This window comes from Chinchilla lanigera, unplaced genomic scaffold, assembly GCF_000276665.1.
Source record: "Chinchilla lanigera isolate Chin_1 unplaced genomic scaffold, ChiLan1.0 scaffold00035, whole genome shotgun sequence".
Classification (NCBI taxonomy): Eukaryota; Metazoa; Chordata; class Mammalia; order Rodentia; family Chinchillidae; genus Chinchilla; species Chinchilla lanigera.
Window position 1 is genome coordinate 8,496,844 of NW_004955436.1, and position 20,778 is coordinate 8,517,621.

Sequence of the window (20,778 nt, forward strand, 5' to 3'; positions counted from 1 at the left end):
TGGGAGACTTATCAGCTGAATTTTGTTGTTTTTTTTTTTTACTTCCAGGAATCTAACTCAGGACCTTGCACTTGCCAGGCAGGCGCTATGCCACTGAACTATATCCCCAGCCCGTATCAGCTAAATTTTTATATAATCTGTGAACCTGGCTAATGACTTGAAGTAATCATTAAAAATTACTTCATGCCTTACATACTTCATCTGTAGTAAACATATGCTTAGTAAGACTTGACTGACATGAGCTAATGTAGAGATTTATATCCTTTTTCTAATTGGCTCTCGCTAATGAATTGAGTTCTAGGCTTCATTGCACCTAAGCAATTAAAACACATTTAGAACATTATTTCTGGGCAGTGACAGCACTTCCTTATGGCCTTTCTCTGTAACACAGCGAGGAAGAACACTGGTCAGCATCCATACATTGAAAAGATGAGGTCCCCGATCTTCTCCACCTTGTCCCAACCAGCTTCTCACCCATTACCGCACTAATCCCAGCATCACTGCTGTGCCAGAATCTTGTAAGAAGTATGCTTGCAGGTCCCAGTAACGAAAGGGTGAAGACTAATGGGGTGGGTATCACCTGAGTGCTTCTAAATCATTCTTCATACAACCACACACTTAAGATGTTTAATAATACATTTTTTTACAAGTCACTGTATTCAATGCTTCACAAAATGCACTGAAAAAGTTGTAGGAGCAAGTTTTTGGGGAGCAATTCCTGGACCAGGTTAAAAAGTGATAACCTGTATTTGTGCCTTTAGAGTTTTGAAATTAGCTGTCAAATTTTAAAGCATGAACAATTTGCATTTGAAGATGTTAAGTTTCCATTTCACTCAAACACCTGGAAGACCTGCTAACGTTGAGTTAAACACAGACAGCTTCACTCGCTGCTCCTCTGACTTGGCTCCTGCTAATGCTGTAGTGTTCAATGCAGCCCTGGACTGCTCAGGTCATGGATGTGGGAAGAGCCGAGGAATCCAGACTCCCAGTCCACCCGCAAGGTTTCTTAGGCCCCCACCCAATCCCTGCATGTGCTTTATGACCCCAAGTTGGCTTTTCCATTCCTTGGTGAATGCCTTCCCTTTACAGATGGGTTTGAAATCTTTATTTCAATCTCAAATCTATTGCAAGTTTAAAAAAATCACAGAAAGTGACTCAAAGAATAAGACTATTTTATTTTCTTCTTGGGAGGGGAGTCCTGCAGATGGAACTCAGGGCCTTTGCAATCAGCTACATTCCAGCCTGCCCCTATCCCACTTTTTAAAATTCTGAGGCAGGGTTTGCTAAGTCTCTCAGTCGGCCAAGCTGGGCTTCAACTTGTGATCCTCTATGTCAGTTCTTCAAATTGGTGGAATTACAGGCATGTGCCACGCCTGAAGCTTCCTCTATCTTCTATAGCAGTGTATCCCAACACTGGAAGAGGATGTTCACATCACAAGTATTTTTTTCTCCACACTATATCCATTCCCCAGTTCTTTCAAGCACTGCTCTTCTAACCCAGTTTCACATCTAATTTATGGTCAACTAAACTTCATAAGCACTTTTCTAAAATATCTGCAACTACATTTACACTTTTTTATTTAAAACACAAACATCAAGTTATATAACATCACACTTATTTATTTTATCTGGATATCCATCTAGTTTGTTGAAATTCAAATTTTTCATTCTGCCCTTGTCTATAACTTCTTTGTTTCTTGATAAGGTGTATTTGACCAGAGAGTCTCTTACGAGGCTACAACTGATGTAAATGGAGGAACTGGAACATGGACGGCCCAGTAGAGAGACTGGAGAAAATGCCTGTGACAAGCCTTGAGAATACCATGAATAAAGTGTGATGATCACAACCTCTGTAACCTCTATCTGTGTTCTGAGTAAATCAAATCAAGAGTAGAGTACAATTACAGAATATTTCCTCTGAAATCTTAACTGGATTTTTTCCATGGCTTGATTAAATGATAATTAATCCTGGGGAATTGACATATTCCCATTTTCAAAGATGTGGAAAGCAAAGGCAGAATTCAGCCAATCTGAAAATCAAATGCCAATGCATGGTGTTCTCCTGTGCATACAAGCGTAGAACAAATCTGTGTGTGTAAGCCTGTGTGCATACATGCACACTTGTGTATGTGCACATGTATATATTTGTGTTTGTGTTCTGGAAGGAATTTTGGCATGCCTTAATGATTCCTCAGTGAATTCTAAAAGATATGGACAATCGGAATCTCTCACTACTCTCCACAGACCAAATAGATAATTTCAAAATCTATTTCAGATGTAGCACATGCTCATTAAAATAAGTTTTAATTTGGTTTTACTTTTCATCAAAGGGCATCTTGATATCCATTTGATCAAATCAGCTCACTTATTTTCAAAGAAATGGGAAATCGTTAAATTTCTGAAAGTCTAATTTGTACAAAATTAAATACCATAGGCTGCATTAAATAAATCACTTAGCTTCTTAGTATATTGCTTAAGGATACACAGACATGAACATAAATCTTTAGGCAAAGGACCAGCCTGAGAACTACATACATATTAGTGCCTAAATAAACCATAAATGAGTCCCCAGGAATACATGAATGAAGAAAGACAATGAGACATCATTAGACTAGGAATAACATATTTCATATGGTAAGGAAGTTATGGAAAGTAACCACAAATGAATCAGATTAGTTTTCCTAAAGTATTATTCTTTCTAAGGAAAACTGACCCGTTTATATTATTTCTCAAACAGAATTCTGGGTTAACAGCATGAAGTGATTATTTATTTCCCCTTAAAGCATACTTGAAAGTAAAGACAGAAATACATAATATTGGAAACTAATGTTAATCATTAAGCATTTGTTAAAATTGGAAAAACATTTAATGCTAGCATCTGTAGAATTCAAACAAGAAACATAGTAATTTAATATATAGATTTAACTGTCTGAAAAATCGGATGTGCAGGCCAATCAAACCTGGACATCCTCATTTCTTGATAGGTTAAGCCTTTGCCACATGATCTAGAAACTCTACTCTTAGTTATACATTCAAGAGAAACACAAACGTATATCCCACAGGTCCTGTACAAGAATATTCTTAGAAACATACACAGTAGCTAAAAACTGGAAGCAACTCAAATGTACCATTGAATGGGAGATAAAATATGGCACCCATACAAAGGAATGTTAAGTCATAATAAAAAGATAGGACCTAGATGAAACAGATGAGTCTCAAAAACATGCTAAGAGAAAGAACCAGACCTAAAAGACCACATATATTGTGATTCCATTGGTGTGAAGTATCTACAGAAGATACACCTACAGATAGAGGAGAAGATTAGTGTTTGCCTGTAGTAGTAGGAAGAACGAGAGTAACGAAGATTAATAGTAAATGAGCGCAAGAAATCAATACTATGGGCGTGATGGAAATGTACTGGAACTGATTTATGGTCATAGTTGCACAACCTGGAAAATTCAATGCCAAAAGGTACTGAACTGTACAGTTGCACTGAATTAATTTCATGTAAAACACAACTCAATAAGGTCATTAAAGAACAAAAAACTAGGAAGACAACACTTTCGCCTGACCAGATATTGCATAGATGCTACTTTATCACGTAAGTGGCTGGTCCATTCACAACCAGCAGGTTTCTGGCTACTAAGATTCCAACACAAGTGGGAACTACACAGGGAAGGAGCTAGATGATTAACTCTATGATGAGCACTTCTCCCTCTCCAGGACTTCATTGGCAGAAAAGCCTTGGGGGCATTGTGTTGGGGTTTATTGTTTTTCATATATCGAAGTCAGGCAAAGAACAAGCTGCTTCAAATTCTCCTAGGATATAAGTCTGCCTCAGTAGCAGACTTTTCTACTATAGATGAATAGGCCAGAGCTAGCAGGATGTCTACCAGCCATCAGAAATGGAGTACATGCTGTTCAGATCAAACTCTTCTACTTTTGGATCTGTAATGGTAGTCAGTGAGAGGGATAAAGCAAAAAGCTACACAGTAAGTTTCTTAAGTCCATGCTAACTCTACAAGGAAATTTTGACATTCATTTTCTAAAAGAAAAATAAAAGGATATAAATGATGTTGGGCCAAGGTAAACCAGTGGGAAAAAGATAGCTATTCCTACAATACTGGTGGGGCATTGGAGATCCACACATAAAAGGATAAATTTAGACCTTTACCTGACATCAGACACAAAATTTGACACAGAATGGGCCATAGATCAGAATATATGAGTGAAACCATAAAACTCTGACAATAAAGCAGCAAAGTGAATCTACCTTCTAGATTAAGCAAAGATTGTTTAGAGGTGAATGAACGGCATAAATAATAAAGAAAAAATGTACAAACTGGACGAAAAAGTTCTTCACTTAAAAGACACAACTAAGAAGGCAAAAAGACAACAAACCATTGTGCACTATCATCCCACCCCAGTAAGAACTGCTCTTGTCAAAAAGACAAACAATAACAAATATTGACATGGTCGAGAAGAAGGAGGAACTTTTAAACAGTGTGGTGAGAATGTTACTTCGAAGAGCTACTATGAAAAATAGTACTGTGGGGGTTCCTCAAAAAATGGACAATAAAACTACCATGTGACCCAGCAATCCTACTACTAGGTGTATATCCAAAGGAAATGAAGTTACCAGATCAAAGAGCTATCCACACACAAACGCTTTTAGTACTACTTGCGATAGCTACAACATGGAATCAATGTTAAATCCATCAGTAGATGGATACAAATGTAATACACATAAAATGTAAACTAGAGGGAAACACAGATGAAACTGAAGGACTAAGGAAGTCAGAATGGCATGGAAAGACAAATACTGAAGACTCTCATTTGTGGAAGATAAAATTGATCATATAGAAATAAAGAGTAGAGCAGAACACAACAGAAACTAGAAAGGACAGGGGAGAGACGTTAGACAATGGATCTCAAAATACAGTTGCAGAACTAGTTCTAGTACTCTGTAGTCCAGTAGGACAGCGATAGTCAACATCACTTTATTACACGTTTCCAAATAAGTAGAGGAGAAGATTTTGAAGGTTCATAGTACACAGAATTGATGGTATGGAAATACTAATTACTCAGATTTGACCACTATACATTGTCTACATGTATTAATTTATAATACTGTTTCTTACAATTAACTATAAATACTACAAGTCAATTAAAATTTTTTAAAAAGTAAAGACAAATCATCGAAAACATTTTCATATCATGTATTTGATAAAAGACTTGAGCCCAGAATGTACGAAGAACCTAAAGTAGAATACAAAACTACATAGACAAACAACACAACTAAAAATAACAAAAGTAAGTAGACTTTGTACAAAATAAGATAGATCCATGGACAATAAGCATAGGAAAAGAAGTTCAAAATCATTAGGAAAACACATTATTTAACAGCTAAGAAATGAAGAGTAGAGCAGAAATTTAGACAGCAGCAATAGTAAATAAATAAGCAATCAGTATTGGCTGCGACCTAGATAAACTAGAATGTTCATCTCATGGCTGGTGGGAATGCACATGATGCAGTTACTCTAGAATACAGCTGACAGTTTCGTAAAAATATTAAACATAAATTCACCATGAGCATGGGAAATCCCATGTTCAGTACCCATCCAGGAGAAATTAAACACAACCTCACACCCAAGTTTGTGTGACAGAGTCCAGAGCAGACTTACTCAGCACACAGGAGACTGTGCAGGGTCCATCAGCTTGTGAATAAACTAAAAATGGCATATTTATACAATTGAACATATCTGGAAACCGAGAGAAATGAACTACTGATACACAGTGCAGAGATGGACCTCAAAAACTTTATGCCAAGTCAAAGAAGCTAGATGCAAAAGCCCACTAAGTACATGATTACAATAATAAGAAATACGTAGAAAACACAGTGCTAAAGATTCAGAAAACAGATTAGTGTTTGAGTAAGGTTAAGGCTGGAGTGAGAGAAATGTTCTAAAATTGAGTTATGATGATGACTCCACAATTTTGCGTATTTACTAAAATCCGTTCAATTGTGTGCTTAAATCAAGTGAATTTATAATACATGAATTATATCTCAATAAAACTATTAAAATAAAATGCATTAGGTTGATTTAAAAAATCAGGTAAAAGAAAAAAAAATCCATCAGAAATTTCCTGAAAAATATTCATTCTGTAAAACAAGACAGCTTTAGGAAAATTATGTTTTAATAAAATAACAATGTTGACCTCTATGAAAGAACAAGGTCATGAGAAGATTAAACTCTGAACACTAAAGAACTGCCAGGAATAAGGAAAGTCACAGATTCAATGCAAGAGTTAAATTTCACACTGTGTTTGAAAAGTACAGTGACACAACAGAGGACTGATTTAATGATATTGAGAACCAAGGACAAAGAGAGAAATGCTAAAAAAGTGAAAGGATGAGAAGCTGGCAGTAAGAAATATGAAGTGAGGACATGCTAGAAGAAAAAAGACCACAAGCAATTATCAATTCTATCTTACAGGAAAGTTTTTGTGAGATCACATAAATGAATAAATGTTAATTTTCAGGTTGAAAAGTTCATACTTGCTGGACATATTATAAGGAAATATCACCTTTGAGATACCTGCAGACAGGATTTCTTAACTGGGCATTCTCCTTGAGCTCCCCCTCCATTTGTACCCCTGTTTCACCACCGCATGGTGCTCTGGGAAGATGACCACACACGCATTCCCCAGCCCGCTCCACTACTGACCCCTGGTCAGGATTTAGCCAAAAGAAGGCATTGTCAGCGATGTTAGGGATGGGTGGAGGTGTACACACAGGCGGGTAGTTCTCACTTCCTTGGTTTTCAACATCACACGGAAGGCCATGGTAAGCCCCTTTCAGGGAACAGATCCCACTGGGAGACCCTCGTCCACAGGGGAAGATCTCACTGACCCTGCAGCACCATTTCCTCTCTCTGTGTGTAGAGCTTCCCAGCATAGCCAGTCTCCTCTGACCGCCTCCTCAGCCCTCCTTTGCTCCCTTTTGTTATGGTTTGTGTCTAGATGTCCCCTCAAAGCCTCATGCAGTTATGGCAGACAGGCTTTTTTGGAGGTGGCTGAATCTAGCTTGTGACTGATTCATAGTGCAATGCTGGGATAAGGGTGATGGGATTAAGCCGGGTGATTGCTGGATCAGTCCACTGATTGGATTAGCACCACCCTAATCCCAGAGCATGGATAAGATAAAAGGGGCAGAAAGAGGCTTGTTTCACCCTTTTGCTCTTGCTTCTTCTTCTGTCTTGTGCTGCTCCAGCCACCAAGTACTGTTGCCCCTCTGTCATGTGCCACCCTGCCTTGGAGGCGGTCAATTAATGACCGAAACCTCTACATACTGTGAGCTAAATAAACCTTTCCCTCTTTAACTTTGGGTATTGGGAGAAACGGAAGAAAAGTAACTAAGACACCTTGATCCTGCCCATATCAGTGCAAGTAATCTCTCTTCATTTGAAACACCCTGGGAGAATTCTTTTTCCAACTGGGGGACCCCGATGGACAGAAAGTATAGAGAAAAATGCCCATAAGTATGGAGAAAATCATTTGGCCTACAAATGCATCCATGCCAGACTGATGGCACACTTGTCAACTGCAAAATGAAAGCCAGAGTTAAGAGAACGAAACACATAGTATGAGAGGAAAACTTCTGAGTCTATAGTTCCTTTATCATATTACTCTGTGCAGCTAAGTGAAGGCTATTTTTAAAATGGCATCAGTTCAGAAAATATAATGTCTATCAAATTTTCCTGAAAAAGTCCACAGCACTGTCTAATCAAAGATTATTTAAAAGTACAGTTTAGAAAATACAAATTGAGTCTATGAAATTGTTTCTATGACAATCTCGTTGCGTATGAAAGTGAAAGATACTTTTAAAATTGAAATATATGCTGGCACAAGGGATAACTTAATGTTAACAATCTTAGTCTATAGTGCTATGCTAAGTTAACCAAGACCAGGGTAGAGTGTAAGGGCTTGGACTATTGAAACAAAATTTAATTCCTTGTTTCTTTTTTAACTTTAGTAATTGGGAAAACTGAAAATCATAGATGTATTACAAATAGACACTTAAAAGTTAGCAACAGTAAAATGAAAAGGAGGGTAACAACCTCTAGCATCATTATAGGGCATAGTAATTTTTATTTAAATTTAGCTATACCTTTACATAAGTGAATAGCTCTATTTAATCCTTGAAAGATAATACTTTCCACATAGCAGATCATCCTAAGTATACATAAATGGATTCATTTGTTAAACTCCCATGGAAACTTCTCTTCCACAGTCAAGGAGACAGAGATATGACTATATAACCAAAGTACTAGTTGTTCATTATGTTTCTGAATACAAGAAACAGCAGGATTGGGTAACTATTTCTACTCCCAATTTATTTCTTGTGCAGTGTAATAGCAAGAAACTGTTACTTCGTGAAGGAAAGAAAAAATAGCGTAGTTAATTTTATTAATCACTTACCCTCTGATTAATTGGTTGGATAAATTGGAAATAACTGAGCTAGACAGAAAATGGGTATAGAAAACTTTGAATTTTTAATTTTAAGTGCTTCTAAGCTGATCTGTTCTAAATATAAATGGTCCCATTAGTGAAATATAAAAGTATAAAATGAAAAATGTCAGGAGCAAAGCTAAATGACATCTTCAAATGTCATCTCCAAATGTCACTTACCATCTGGATAAAGATCAGTTTAGCTGACCCTGAAATGTAAGAGTGAAGCTACAACAGAAGCATCAAGTAAATAATTACTTTCCATTAAAAGTCAGTCAAGTCTAAAGTCATCATAACATGACTGGATTTGGAAAATACCTCCTAATATTGTGTGCTGTGTGAAAGTAACACAAATATTAGAAGACAAACAAACCAAGTAAATTCTAACTTAAACACCAAGGGTGAGATTCTTTGAAAACAAACTTATCTCCTAAAAAACCTTTTTGATACCCTGCATTTATTGGTATTTTGTGTATCTATACTTGTACACATGTGTGAATTAAATAGAAACCTGGTTCTTAAATTCAGAAAGCTTAGTATTTAGATGTTGCAGTCAGTAAAAACAAAACCTGAAGTATCTTGTGCATTAGGACATTTGATCTAAGGAGAACCCTCTTCTCTATTCTTCAGGAAGAATTTTCATAGAGCAGCAAGGTAGGAGAAAGACATTTTATCAAACAAATCAACACCATCAGCCCTGTTGATGACTCTGGTGGCAGACAGTATGGCTGGACTCTCTGCCTGTCCCCCAAATACTCACAGCGGTGAGCTGAAGGACAGTGAAATATAGTAAGGAACTATTACTGTGTGAAAGAAAGAAAAATAACGTAGTTAATTGTATTAACCACTTATCCCTCTGATTCACTGACTAGACAGAGTGGAGGAAGGGCTGAAAGATGGAAGAAGAGAGAAGTAAAATGCAGAGAAGGACGTCAGAAAGTAATGGACATTCACAAGGAAAGAGAAAGAAAAAGCATTTCAAAGGCTTGTACTAGACAACCGGAGGCCTCACGGTGTCTAGAAGTTCACGCTACGGACTTGAAAATTCTTTCTAGAGTTAAGTCAGAATCCACAAGCCCAGGGCTGTGTGATAACAACACCTGATGTAGCACCGTTACTGTTCGCAGGGCACTTTCGCATACACTGTCTCATGTTACACCTTTGAGTGGACAGAACAGGAAAACCCTTTCTTTTAGGAGGTGACGAAGAGTCGACCAGTAAGGGGCTGAAGCAGTACAGCTGTGACATTTGTAAGCAGAGGAGGAAGGACACACAGACTGAAGACACTATTCTAGGCCCATGTTTTTGTGTTTCCTCCAAACACTAGAAATGAAGCAGATTTCTTTCTCTGTGGACAGATTGGGAGTCTCCTCTCAGTGGTTGCTCAAAGGATCCCCTCGGAGCCTGGAGGTTCGACACTTGAAAATCTGGGGCGTACTAAGGCTCCTAAAGAGAGGTCAACTGTGGGCCAGGCAGAAGATGGGAGTGGGAGAGCAGCCGAAGTTCTTGCCCTGCTGTCGTGCGGTATTGGCGAGTAGAGACCACTGGGCAGAGGACAGACTGGGCTGCGGACCTGACACGCCTGCTTTACTCACAATAATACCCTTTCTGGCTCCTGGAGTCTTCATCTCAGAAGGGAAAAGACTAGGAGGTAATTATTCATAAAAGATGGTGCAGTGACCGGCACATAACCAGCCTGCAACCCTGGTGGCTGCTGAGCAACTGCAGCCCTGCGGTAGTTGTCCACGTCTCTCAAGCCAAACTAACTGCTGAATCAGCTGTCCACACAGGAGGGATTTAATGCTCATTCAATCAGAAAGGCACAGTCTGCACTCCACGTCTTCTCAGCAGAGCACACCAGACCTCAGGCCACAGAGCTCACCCCAGTGACGAGTGGCCTTCTTATTCCTGAGTTCCTGCCCACGTTGCTCTCCCCCAAAGCCCTATGGGAACTTGCTTCAGAAGGCCTATGGCTACTGATGGATCACAGGGATTTGATAGAAACCAGGTAGACAGTTCAGTTTCTAGAGGTACTGCGGTCTCGGGAGACTTTCACTTCTGGAAGTGGGTGAGGCTGGCACGGCCCATCCGCTCCCTCCCGTTCTCTTCCTACTGTAGCGGGCAACACGCATGCAGAGTCCTGGTTCTGAGTCACCTGTTCTTTTCTCTCAGGTAAAACATGCCACCTAATTATCGTGCATTCTCTATTCAAAATCACTTCCTGTTTATCAGTTCTGGGCCAGGCTCTGTTCTGGCTGTAGGAGACACAATGATGACTACGACTGACCCACTCTCTAGTCTAGCACAGGAAAAAAACGAAGTGTGTGTGTTTTTGTGTATAACATATACATAAATTAAATATGCAATATCAATTATACTCCAGAACCGATGGTCTAGCTGCCTACATGCTGGTCATCGCACTGGATGTTGAAGATGCTTACTTTCTATAAGACTGCTAAGGATTTCCAGAAATGATGGACACCAAAATGTTTGCTACAGTAATGCATGGCTGTAGCAATTTTCAAAGTATGACCTTTAAAGTCTGATTTTTCTATCAGAAAATAATTAACACATGGGAAGATAAGGTCACTCCCATGGTGATCTTACCTGTTGCCCCTTATACATGATACACGTTGAATCAACGTTTATAGGTGTTTAGCTTTATGTAAAAGGCAGAAACAGAGAGAAGATGCTATTTTCTGTCACCGCTAAGGTCAAGGCCCTTCTCAGGCAGCCAAGGATGGATGGGAGAAGACAGCAGCAGAGAACAGTGGTCATAGCCAACAAAAGCCTAAAAGCACCACATGGACTAATTAGGTCCAAGTTACACCCTCAGAGCCCCTAACAAAGGGACTGGAGCTGTTAATGGGGTTGGGTCCACATGAGGTTTATGTCCATCACACATACACTGACCAAGCCACCTTAAAGAGAGCTTTATGATTCTTTCAGAAAGGCAAAGACTTGAAAGTTCAAAACCATCAAAATTGTAGGGGGATGGAAATCCATTTCAATAACAGCAGGACATGAATATTGGGGTTTAATCGAGGACTTGTGCTCCTGGATTTAGGCACCACACCCTCCTGGTGAAGGGCTGGAAGGCTTCCAGAGCAGTAAGCAGTAAGACCCAGAGAACTGAATGGTTAGGTCGGCTCACTTAGAATACCTAGGTGCCATCACTAAACACGACTGGTTTGAGTAGCGGAAAAGAAGACGAATTCCTCGGTTACCATGCGGGCTTTGTGGCTTCATAGAGAGAGGTAAGGTTACACTAAAAACTGTGCCTTCCGTTACTCCACTCATCCTCATCCTCATCCACTCATCCTCAGCTCTGCACATCAGGTCTCCAGTTCTGATTTCTACACATGAAGCCAGGCTTTGAATGCTGAGCAGCAGTGTGCAGACAGGCCAGTGTGGGTCTTACTGTCTGTTTCAGGCAGGGCCCTCAGTGGCTACAGATTTGGATTCAAAGCAAGGCTGCACTGTCTACATCCTATGTCCTCTGTATATCTATATACTTATCTAACAAAATATGTGAAAAAATAATTATAGTAATAAAACTGAATTTCATCCCTATGAATCTTTCAGGCAAGAAAGAGACAGATCACTGACAAAACAGAAAATGAAATTTTATGAGGACTTTGGAAAACACTGAGTTTAATTTCTCCATTTATAAATAAAAAATGGAGGCCTATAAATTTCAAGTTATTTGTTCAAGGTCACAGGAAATGACAGATGAAGTGTCAGATCCGTGACATAAGCACTTTCTCACACATCAGTGGAATTCTTGGCTTATGAAAAAAATGCCTTCATTTCGTTTTCTATACAAAGTGTATTTCCTAGCTCATTGATGATATAGATGAGAACTGATAACTGGAAGGCTCATCTGTCTGTGTTGGTTGTCATGTGACATCTATTTACAACTGTCTACAACTCACTCTACTCTAACCATCTTCATGGTCACTTCACAGGCTCCATATGACAGCACTGTCTCTGTATCTGGTTCTACCTGGGAAATAAATTCTCTCAGTATTTTGATTGTTACTACACTCAGAGCTGCTTCATAACAAAGTATAAGTTTATATAAGTAATCTTTTTTCCTTAACCTTTTCAGAACTTTCACTTGACCTCATTCCTAATCCCTTCAGTTAATTGTTTTATAATTCTGTTATGAACCATTTCAAATGGCATTTGAAGGTAGGGCTGGATACAAAAGTCAAGGACATAAATAGCCCTTCAACAACTCTAAGTAACCGTCACGGAGATACTCAACATTGCTAACCTCTCAGCGGTGGGTCCCTCACAGTTCAGTCTACAGTCTTTGGCATATGTCAAGCAGAGTCCAGAGTTAGAAACTTAGCTCTGATACACGGAGGATATATCAGCAAATACAACAAAAATTTAAATATTCACTCAATGAACAATGAAGCCTATTACATGACAAACATCAAAATCAATAGATATTTTAGATAGGAAGTGGGAATATACTCACAAGCATGTACGGCAATCAGGTAAAATCTATAATTTTATAGTGCTTTACAGTTTCATAAATATAATGCTCAAAATTCCAGCCAAGAGAAGATCTGGAATCTGGTCGACTATGTGGGGTTGTGTAATGCTGACCTTCATTTTTATGTGAAAAAACCAGAAATGTGAAGTTGTAATAGAGGTTGAATGCATATCACAAAGTAAGTCATCAAGTTTCAGCTGGAGGATTTGTCCTCTGGGTAAAAGACCCAGACTATGACTGAATTTGGGGAATCACTTCAGGGTACATATGTGTAACCTCATTTGAAAAACCCGGTACAGCTTATAATTCCCAAATAAATTCATCTTTAAAAATTCATTCAGAATACAGGATGTCTTCTTAGAAGACAAACTTCCCAATGCTTCCCTGGCACACAGTCCATTTTTAATTTAGACCCTAGTACTACTGCCTACATCTTAAACCATTGGCTCTAAAAGATACGACTAAAGTAATAGTGTTTAATTGATGCTTTTAAAAATAATGGTGTTACCCTCCTATTATCTTGTTTTGAGTTTTTATTTTTCCCTCTAAAATAAAAATAAAAATTAAAATAATGGTCATTAATTTTAAAATGGCAATGACTACTGTTCCATTTCTAAATTTTGATAAACTACCAGATCCAAAAGAAAATATTACACACCAAAGAATTCCCCAATCAAACTGCCTCTTGAGCAGCTGCCTCATGGATGTCATGCAGCATTTCTTTTCTGCACCTAATACCTTAGGTAAACATGTTCTATCAAAATCCAGTGCAGTTATAATCGCCACTTGACTTTATATAAGAAAATAAATAGGTATTGCAAACACGAAAGTCAAGAATTTATCTCATGTTGTCTGTAAAGAAAATCATATCTACAGAGACTTTCAGTACATTAAAAATAGAGACACTGCTGTTAAAATTTATAGTATTAATTATTTTTGTGTTCTAGAAGGTGAGTCCATTGTAATAGACAGGCTATATTAACCAAGTGCCCAGAATATGGAAGTCCCAAGAGAAATGGTGCTATTGCAGTAGCCAGTTAAGAGCCCTCTAGAGCAAAGACTGGAAAAAGTTAAGAAAATGTTCTTTTAGTTCTCTTATGTAACAGTGAGAGATGAGACAAAACAAAGAACATAGGTTGTGAAATGAGAAACCGTCCTCACCCTCACCTCACTCTTTTCTCCCTTTAGTCCTGTGTTGGTGACCTCTTTTTTAAGTGTCCATTATCAGCTCCTCTACAAGACCAGACTTTGAAAGTGACAGGAGATGACCCCACCCTTCTGAAGAACCAGGGGGTTTTAAAGCTTTGAAAATGAAAATTTCTCCTACAGCAGCAGAACTGAGAAGGGCAGTGACCCTCAACTTAGCTCACTCAACCCAGAAAATGTGTTGTAGAGAGCCACCTTCGTAGCTCGCTTTATCGTATCTGCACATAAACCCATCCTGGCACCGAAAGAGCTATTCGCTGTTTCCATGAAATAGCTTGTACAGAAACCTCTATCTTGTTAATCATGCTGATGTTGAAAGACTGACTGCCATTTCTCCCAGATTACAGAAAATAAATACATTTTTCTGCATCAGGAAAGCATACTGGTAGTAGCAACTCATGCTTTATAATTGCAATGAGAATGCTATTCAGTTTGAAGGCTGCATCCTAAGAGGTCCCTCTGGTTTGCAGTTGGCAGAATATCAGCTGTTTCAATACAAGCAACGGATTGCAGAATATGAAACCAATTACTTCCATCCTGCCTCTACTCAATTCTTCTGCTCTTGGGTGCCTACCCTCTACCCTCTCCGGGGGAGAAGATGAGCAGACGGATACGAGCAGGTGCACAGGACTGTACGCAGCCGCTAGCCCTGGGAGCAATCGATCAATACCCTGGAAGCTAGTTAAAGTCTTAGTAAATGGTTCCAAACCCTAGCAGATGGTCTATTGGTCCCAGGCAGGCTGTTCAACATCTATATGACTCCATACAAGGAACTGAGATCTTGGAATTAGAAGAGTTTCTCTTCAGTATATTCTATTTAATATGTTATTATTTTAATCTCTAACTAGGGTTTTTTCTTCATCATAGAGACTTTAGCCTTTTCTATTTTTCTTCCCTGGTAGAATGACAAAAAAGGGGTTGGAGTCTATGCAGTTTAATCTCAAGAAGCATTCGAATGTTTTAACTTTGCAAGTAAGGAGGCATATAGTTAACAATGTCCACTCCACAAAATACCAGCTGAGTTACCATTGCAGCGGAGTTTTAATATTTTTCTTTAAGAGGATAACAAAGTTATCATTACAAAAGAAACTTATATGAATGAGGCTTTTCTGATTTCTGTACATTTTTAACTACATTTCATACTTCTGAGAATTTCCTAAACACTATGGAAGTCAACATCAAATGGATGCCAGAATGTTTTTTTATTTTTCCCATTTACATTTAGTATTCTTCAGATCTTCATATTCCACTCTCTCTCTCGCTTCCTATTTTCATCCACACCTCCACTTCTTTTGTATTGCTATTTTTTTAAAAATAAAAAAGCTACTTCAAAAGTTGATGTACAGCAGTCATGCTGCTAAATGCCCTGTACATTTGTGCTTGTATCCTCTGATGAGGCACTGGAGTTCAGCTACTGAAATTCTAAGAGAAGGTGAGTTGCCTCTTTGGTTTGAACCTTGTGTCCAGATCACCTGGTGCTGAGATAGTATTCACCAACCCCGAGTTAGAAATTCTGAGTCACAGGGAAGCATGTGGGGCACAGAATCAAAACGCTTCTTCATAGTGATTCTCCTGAAGATGTTCCCAGGGTCCTACCCTTCCTTCTGACTGACAGAGTGTTTGGGGTTTTATTTTAAGATGGGAGAAGTCTCATCTATTTGATTAATGGACAGTCAATCTGAACATTTTCCGTTTTCCAAAACATAGCATGAAAGTTAGAGAACTCTTATGTCATTCTTAACTATGACTTTCCAGATGCCCACTTGAGAAATAGCTACATGACCCCAAATTACTATGTATTGCTGCTTTGTCTCTGGTAATCAAGTGAAATTGCTTTTGGCTAGGATGTTTTAATTATATAAACAAACAAGGAAAATTATATAAACCCACAAGGAAGCATGAACAGGGAATGGAGCCCAGTGAGACTCACACTGAACCTTCTCTTTCCTTGTCCAGGGTGGGGAAGGAAGGGGAAGTAAAAACGATTAAGATGCAGTATGTACATGTACCAACATCCCCATAAGGAGTGTAATTATTATATATCTCCAATATTTACTAATAAGTAGAGGAAGCTGTTAACAAAGATTGTTCAGTAGCTACTTCTGTGGGTTGAATCGTGTTTTCCCTTCCCATCTTCCTCACCAAATTCCAACTCCTATGTTGGTTTCCCAACTCCCAATATTTCAGAATGAGACCTTAGTTGGAGACAGGTTCTTTACAGAGGTGATCATGTTACAGTGAAGCCATCAGTGTGGGCCTCATCTAATACTACCGTATTCTTATAAGAAGCGAAATTTGGAAGCAGAAAACTCTTACTAGAATCCCATATGAACACAGACAGAGCCATATACAAGCCAAGGAGAGGCCTGGAACAGACCCTCCTCTCAAAGCCCGCAGAAGAAAACACCTGTTGGAACCTTGACTTTGGATTTTCAACCTCCAGAATGATGAGAAAATCAACCACTGCTTGAGTGCTTGGATCTCTGGCGCTCTGTTAAAGCAGCCCTAGTTAACTAATACAGCTACTCTTCATTTCCTCCTTCTAGGAACAAAACTTTCAATTTTTCACATTCTTTAAACTGTACATTATTGCTAAGGATAACATATGCATCTATATTCATTTCATATTTGATTTCTTTACAAAGTCATGCGTCTCTTTAAATGGCAATGTCTTGAATCTGATAACAAAAGTGCACAGCAGTTGGATAGGCAGAGAACCACCTGAAACAGGCTTTACAGTTTCCAACCAAAGGAACAGAGGCAGGTAGAAATTAGAAGGCTTTTCAGGTCTCCCAGTTACTGGTGAAGATTGGCACATAGCTCTCACTCTCACTATTTCTCTATTTTTCTTCAAAACCACCCTTAGCTAGTAGCCAAGGATCATGTGCCATTAAAATGATTTTCCCATTAAAAAGTTATTCAAAGTCAGGATAATATAAACAGATGCTAAGATTAAAAAAAATAGTTTACCAAAACCATATTCTACAAAGTCCTCACAGTTGTGTATTCTTGATCAGACTGTAGACATTTCTACTACTACATGGTAGACATTCTGTACCATTCTGAGATAAGCACAGAAACTGCAGGGGGCTCAATATCCCAGCCCATGGAAACATAAGAATTTTCTTTAGAGTTCTGCATGTCCAACCAGAGGAAATCATTCAGAAGGCCACAGGTGCATTTGTCAACTCTCAACAAAAGTTTTTCAAAGTTGTACCGCACATACTTAAGTAGTATTCAAAGAAAAAGTATGATTTTAATCCAAATTCAATTAATATTTACTATAAATTAATATTAGATCTTTTTTGCTTCTTTTCTTCTTTAATTATTTTCTGTGATCTTTAGTTTATTCTCTGAGGAGACTCCAGGTAAATAAAGTAGGAGTCATAGCGCTCATCACGTCCAGCCAGGTTTCTAAGTGCTTTACATATACACCTTTCATGTGTTCAACCACTCACTACCCACATGGAGGAGAGAACTTTGACTGTTCTCCCTGAAAGGGCAGAACTAAGATGAACTGGTGTAAATTACAACTAAACAGATTTTAAGTGAAAACAAAGACTTTAAACAGAGTTACGATGCGATAGAATTTGGGGAAGGGCTTCAGCATCAGTCATTTAGTGACACACTGAGCATAGGTTATCTGAGGGACTTTGTGACAGGGAAACTTCAGGCAATGATTGGGCAGACCAATGGCTTTCATAGCCGTGTCCATTGTAGAAGTTCATGGTGCTCTGAGCTCAGCAGTAATCCCATAAAACTCTTACCCCAACTAAGGCAAGCCTCATTCTTTCACACTCTTGACAACCTTAGTATTTGGCACGCTGTGTCATTTACTTAATCAGCATACATTTAGAAAAACCAACGATAGGACATCAGTCACGGTTCACATAGGTCAAGGCTCAAGTTAGAATATTTTCTTTGCTACTCCTTGTTAGTATTAAATACTTGTTACTGCATGAGGTAAGACCCGGAATTGTCTTGCAATCATCAAATAAAGACAGAATTATTTTAGTTCATGGAATTCTTTTCAAAAGAGCTAAAAATCGCAGTACCTCACAACACAATAAAAAACCAACCTCTTTCATTTTTTCCAGCTCATTCTGTAAGGCTTGCTTTGCAATTTCAACCTCTATAAGCTGTTGCCTCAGTTTCTCATTTTCATCCTCTGTAGTTGTTCTCTTTTCTTCCACGTTTTCGAGCTCATGGTGAAGTCTCACAGACACGTCCTTGGCAACCTATGATAAAGAGTTCGCAAGATAAAACTCTCTTCTTCATAGCGGAAGCAGTAAGAGCCAGCACTTACAAAGTGCTTTTCGTGCCCAGCCAGGGTTCCAGGCGCTTTCCATATAAACCACTCGTACATATTAACCACTTGCTACTCACAACAATTCCATGAGGCAGGCACTGTAACTACTTCTGTGCTACACAGGAGGCTAAGTCTGAGAGGTGAAGTAATACACTCAAGGTCACCCAGCTAACAAGCACATATGGGGTCTGGCTTTAGAATTCTTTCTCTCAGCTTCTATGCTGCACCATGGCAATAAACATTCTACTGCACTAGAACACATTTTGAGAAATTATACCTGTCTGCTAATTCTATGAGAAAGCTATGATGCAGAGTCTTCCATTGTTTGCATTAAAGAATAGAAAAAAGAGGGTTTTTGAAGTGGGGATGTGTGGCTTAAATTTTGATCTTAAACTGTGATCTACTTCTCAGTATTGAGATTTAGGAAACGCATTAGCCCCTAAGACTAATTACTTTCAATAACTGCATTTTTGATCCAAATTTTGAGATTATCTTGGAAATTTTAGAGTTTGGAAGAGAAGAGGAACATTCTGGCGTAGAAGGTCAGGATGCAAGTTGTCTCCATACACTGGTTGGACAGTGAGTCTGGCTACCTCCCAGCAGTGGATTAAGCCGATGTAAAAATCACAGCCTCTGCACCTGTAAGGTGGTCCCATTAATAACCTCTACTTCATATTCTTTTACATTTTATGATACAGTGATGTATGCAAGAATGCTTTCCATAGCGCCTAGTACATAATGAGCATGTAACATCCAACAAATGCTAGGAAACAGGAAAAAATAAGACAGTAATGACTTTCACAGAATACTCTCGCTCTCTTTAATTCTAGCTTTTCTTTATAGTTTGATGAAGTTAATACGATTGAAATGTATTTGATGGTCTCCGGTGGGGAATGCAATGTCTGGTTTGCACTATCAGTGAATCTGCCTATAGTCAAACTGAACGTAGAGACTACACCTATCTCATCTAAAATTGCACGTCATAGTTGGGATGTCTCCCTCGGGAGAGATCAGGAAGGAGCAACCTTCATTTGTTTCACTCCTTCTCCAGATAAGCCACAGCTTGGGCAGTGTTTTCCTTCCCGGGAGTTACTGCAGTGCTTGAGTGTAGAAAGGACAGAGTTTGTGTGGGCAGCGGAAGGTAGAAAACGTTGTAACTCTCATTATAGTGCTGCTCCTATACTGGGGATCAGGTCCTCTGCTCCTGTGCCGGATTCCACCTGCCTCCCTGGAAAGGCCGACACCGGAGGCCAGTCCGAGCTGGAGCTGGCTGGGCCACGCCCGTGGTCTGCCCTGGAGCAGGCGCCCTCTTCCCACCACTTCCGGAAGAGCCACGTACTTCCAGGACAGCCCCCCGGACACCCGCAGACTTGGTCTCCACCACACACTGTTCTCTCCGCGTACAATGCACTCTTTCCACCCACCTGTCAGTCCTTTCCAGGCTTTTGACATTTTGTGATCAGCGCTGCGAAAACCCGTGTCCCTAAAGCTCCTGGCCAGTCACCGCTGACGGAGGAGCCCCGGCCCGAAGCGCCCCTCGCTCCCCGCGCGCACCTTGAGGTCCTGCTCCAGGCTGCGCAGCAGCTCCCCGTCGATCTCGCCGGTCTGCGCGTAGCGGAGCCGCTTGCGCTCGGCCTTGCGGAGGCGGTACTGCAGGATCCGGCAGTTCTTGTTGGCCCGCTCCAACTCGTGGCGCATTTCCTGCAGCTGACAAGCATCCTCCTCGAAGAAAGTGTCCCTCATCTCGTCCATCTCGGTTCTCAGCTCATCTATCTCGTTCTGGGGCGGTGACACGTGAAAAGGTCGACAGTCAGCTGGGCTTCCCGCCCCTCGGACACAGCGTGCGCACCCCATCCATCCCAACGTGAAATCTTTTTTGGGGGGGCGGGGGGCTTTTGCCTGAGACAGGAATGACAAGGAGCCGAAAGAAGAAACTAGAAAAACGGGCCCCTTTAGGCCTTCACTTGCTGCCTCGCTCGGGCTTGCTGTATGTAAAAGCAGCACAGGCCATGACTAGAGAATCCAAGGCCCAGATTCGCGTTCAGTGAAAGCGGGCTGTCTCCCACCCCGACCAGGTCTAGGACCCCCTGCCCCCAATCTTTAACCCAGGCCCCCCACAGGCCAGCAGCCCCGCACCCCAGGACACGCCCTGGCCCTCCGCGCCCCGGCGCCCTCACCTTGAGCGTCTCGTTCTCCTCCCGCAGCTTCTCCATCTCCTCCTGCATCTCCTCCTGCTCCTGGAGCA

The 20,778-nt window shown here is 40.0% G+C and overlaps 1 protein-coding gene across 3 annotated transcripts in view; it reads right to left on the minus strand.

The window, feature by feature from the left end:
- Nucleotides 1-20,778, minus strand: part of Soga3 (SOGA family member 3) — a gene marked incomplete at its 5' end in the record, with an annotated part of 35,256 nt that extends 14,478 nt beyond the window's left edge. For all 3 annotated transcript variants that reach the window (XM_013516632.1, XM_013516631.1, XM_005389169.2), the window contains 3 exon segments: nucleotides 18,304-18,462; nucleotides 20,088-20,312; nucleotides 20,711-20,778. In XM_013516632.1, the coding sequence (XP_013372086.1) occupies nucleotides 18,304-18,462; nucleotides 20,088-20,312; nucleotides 20,711-20,778 (452 nt within the window).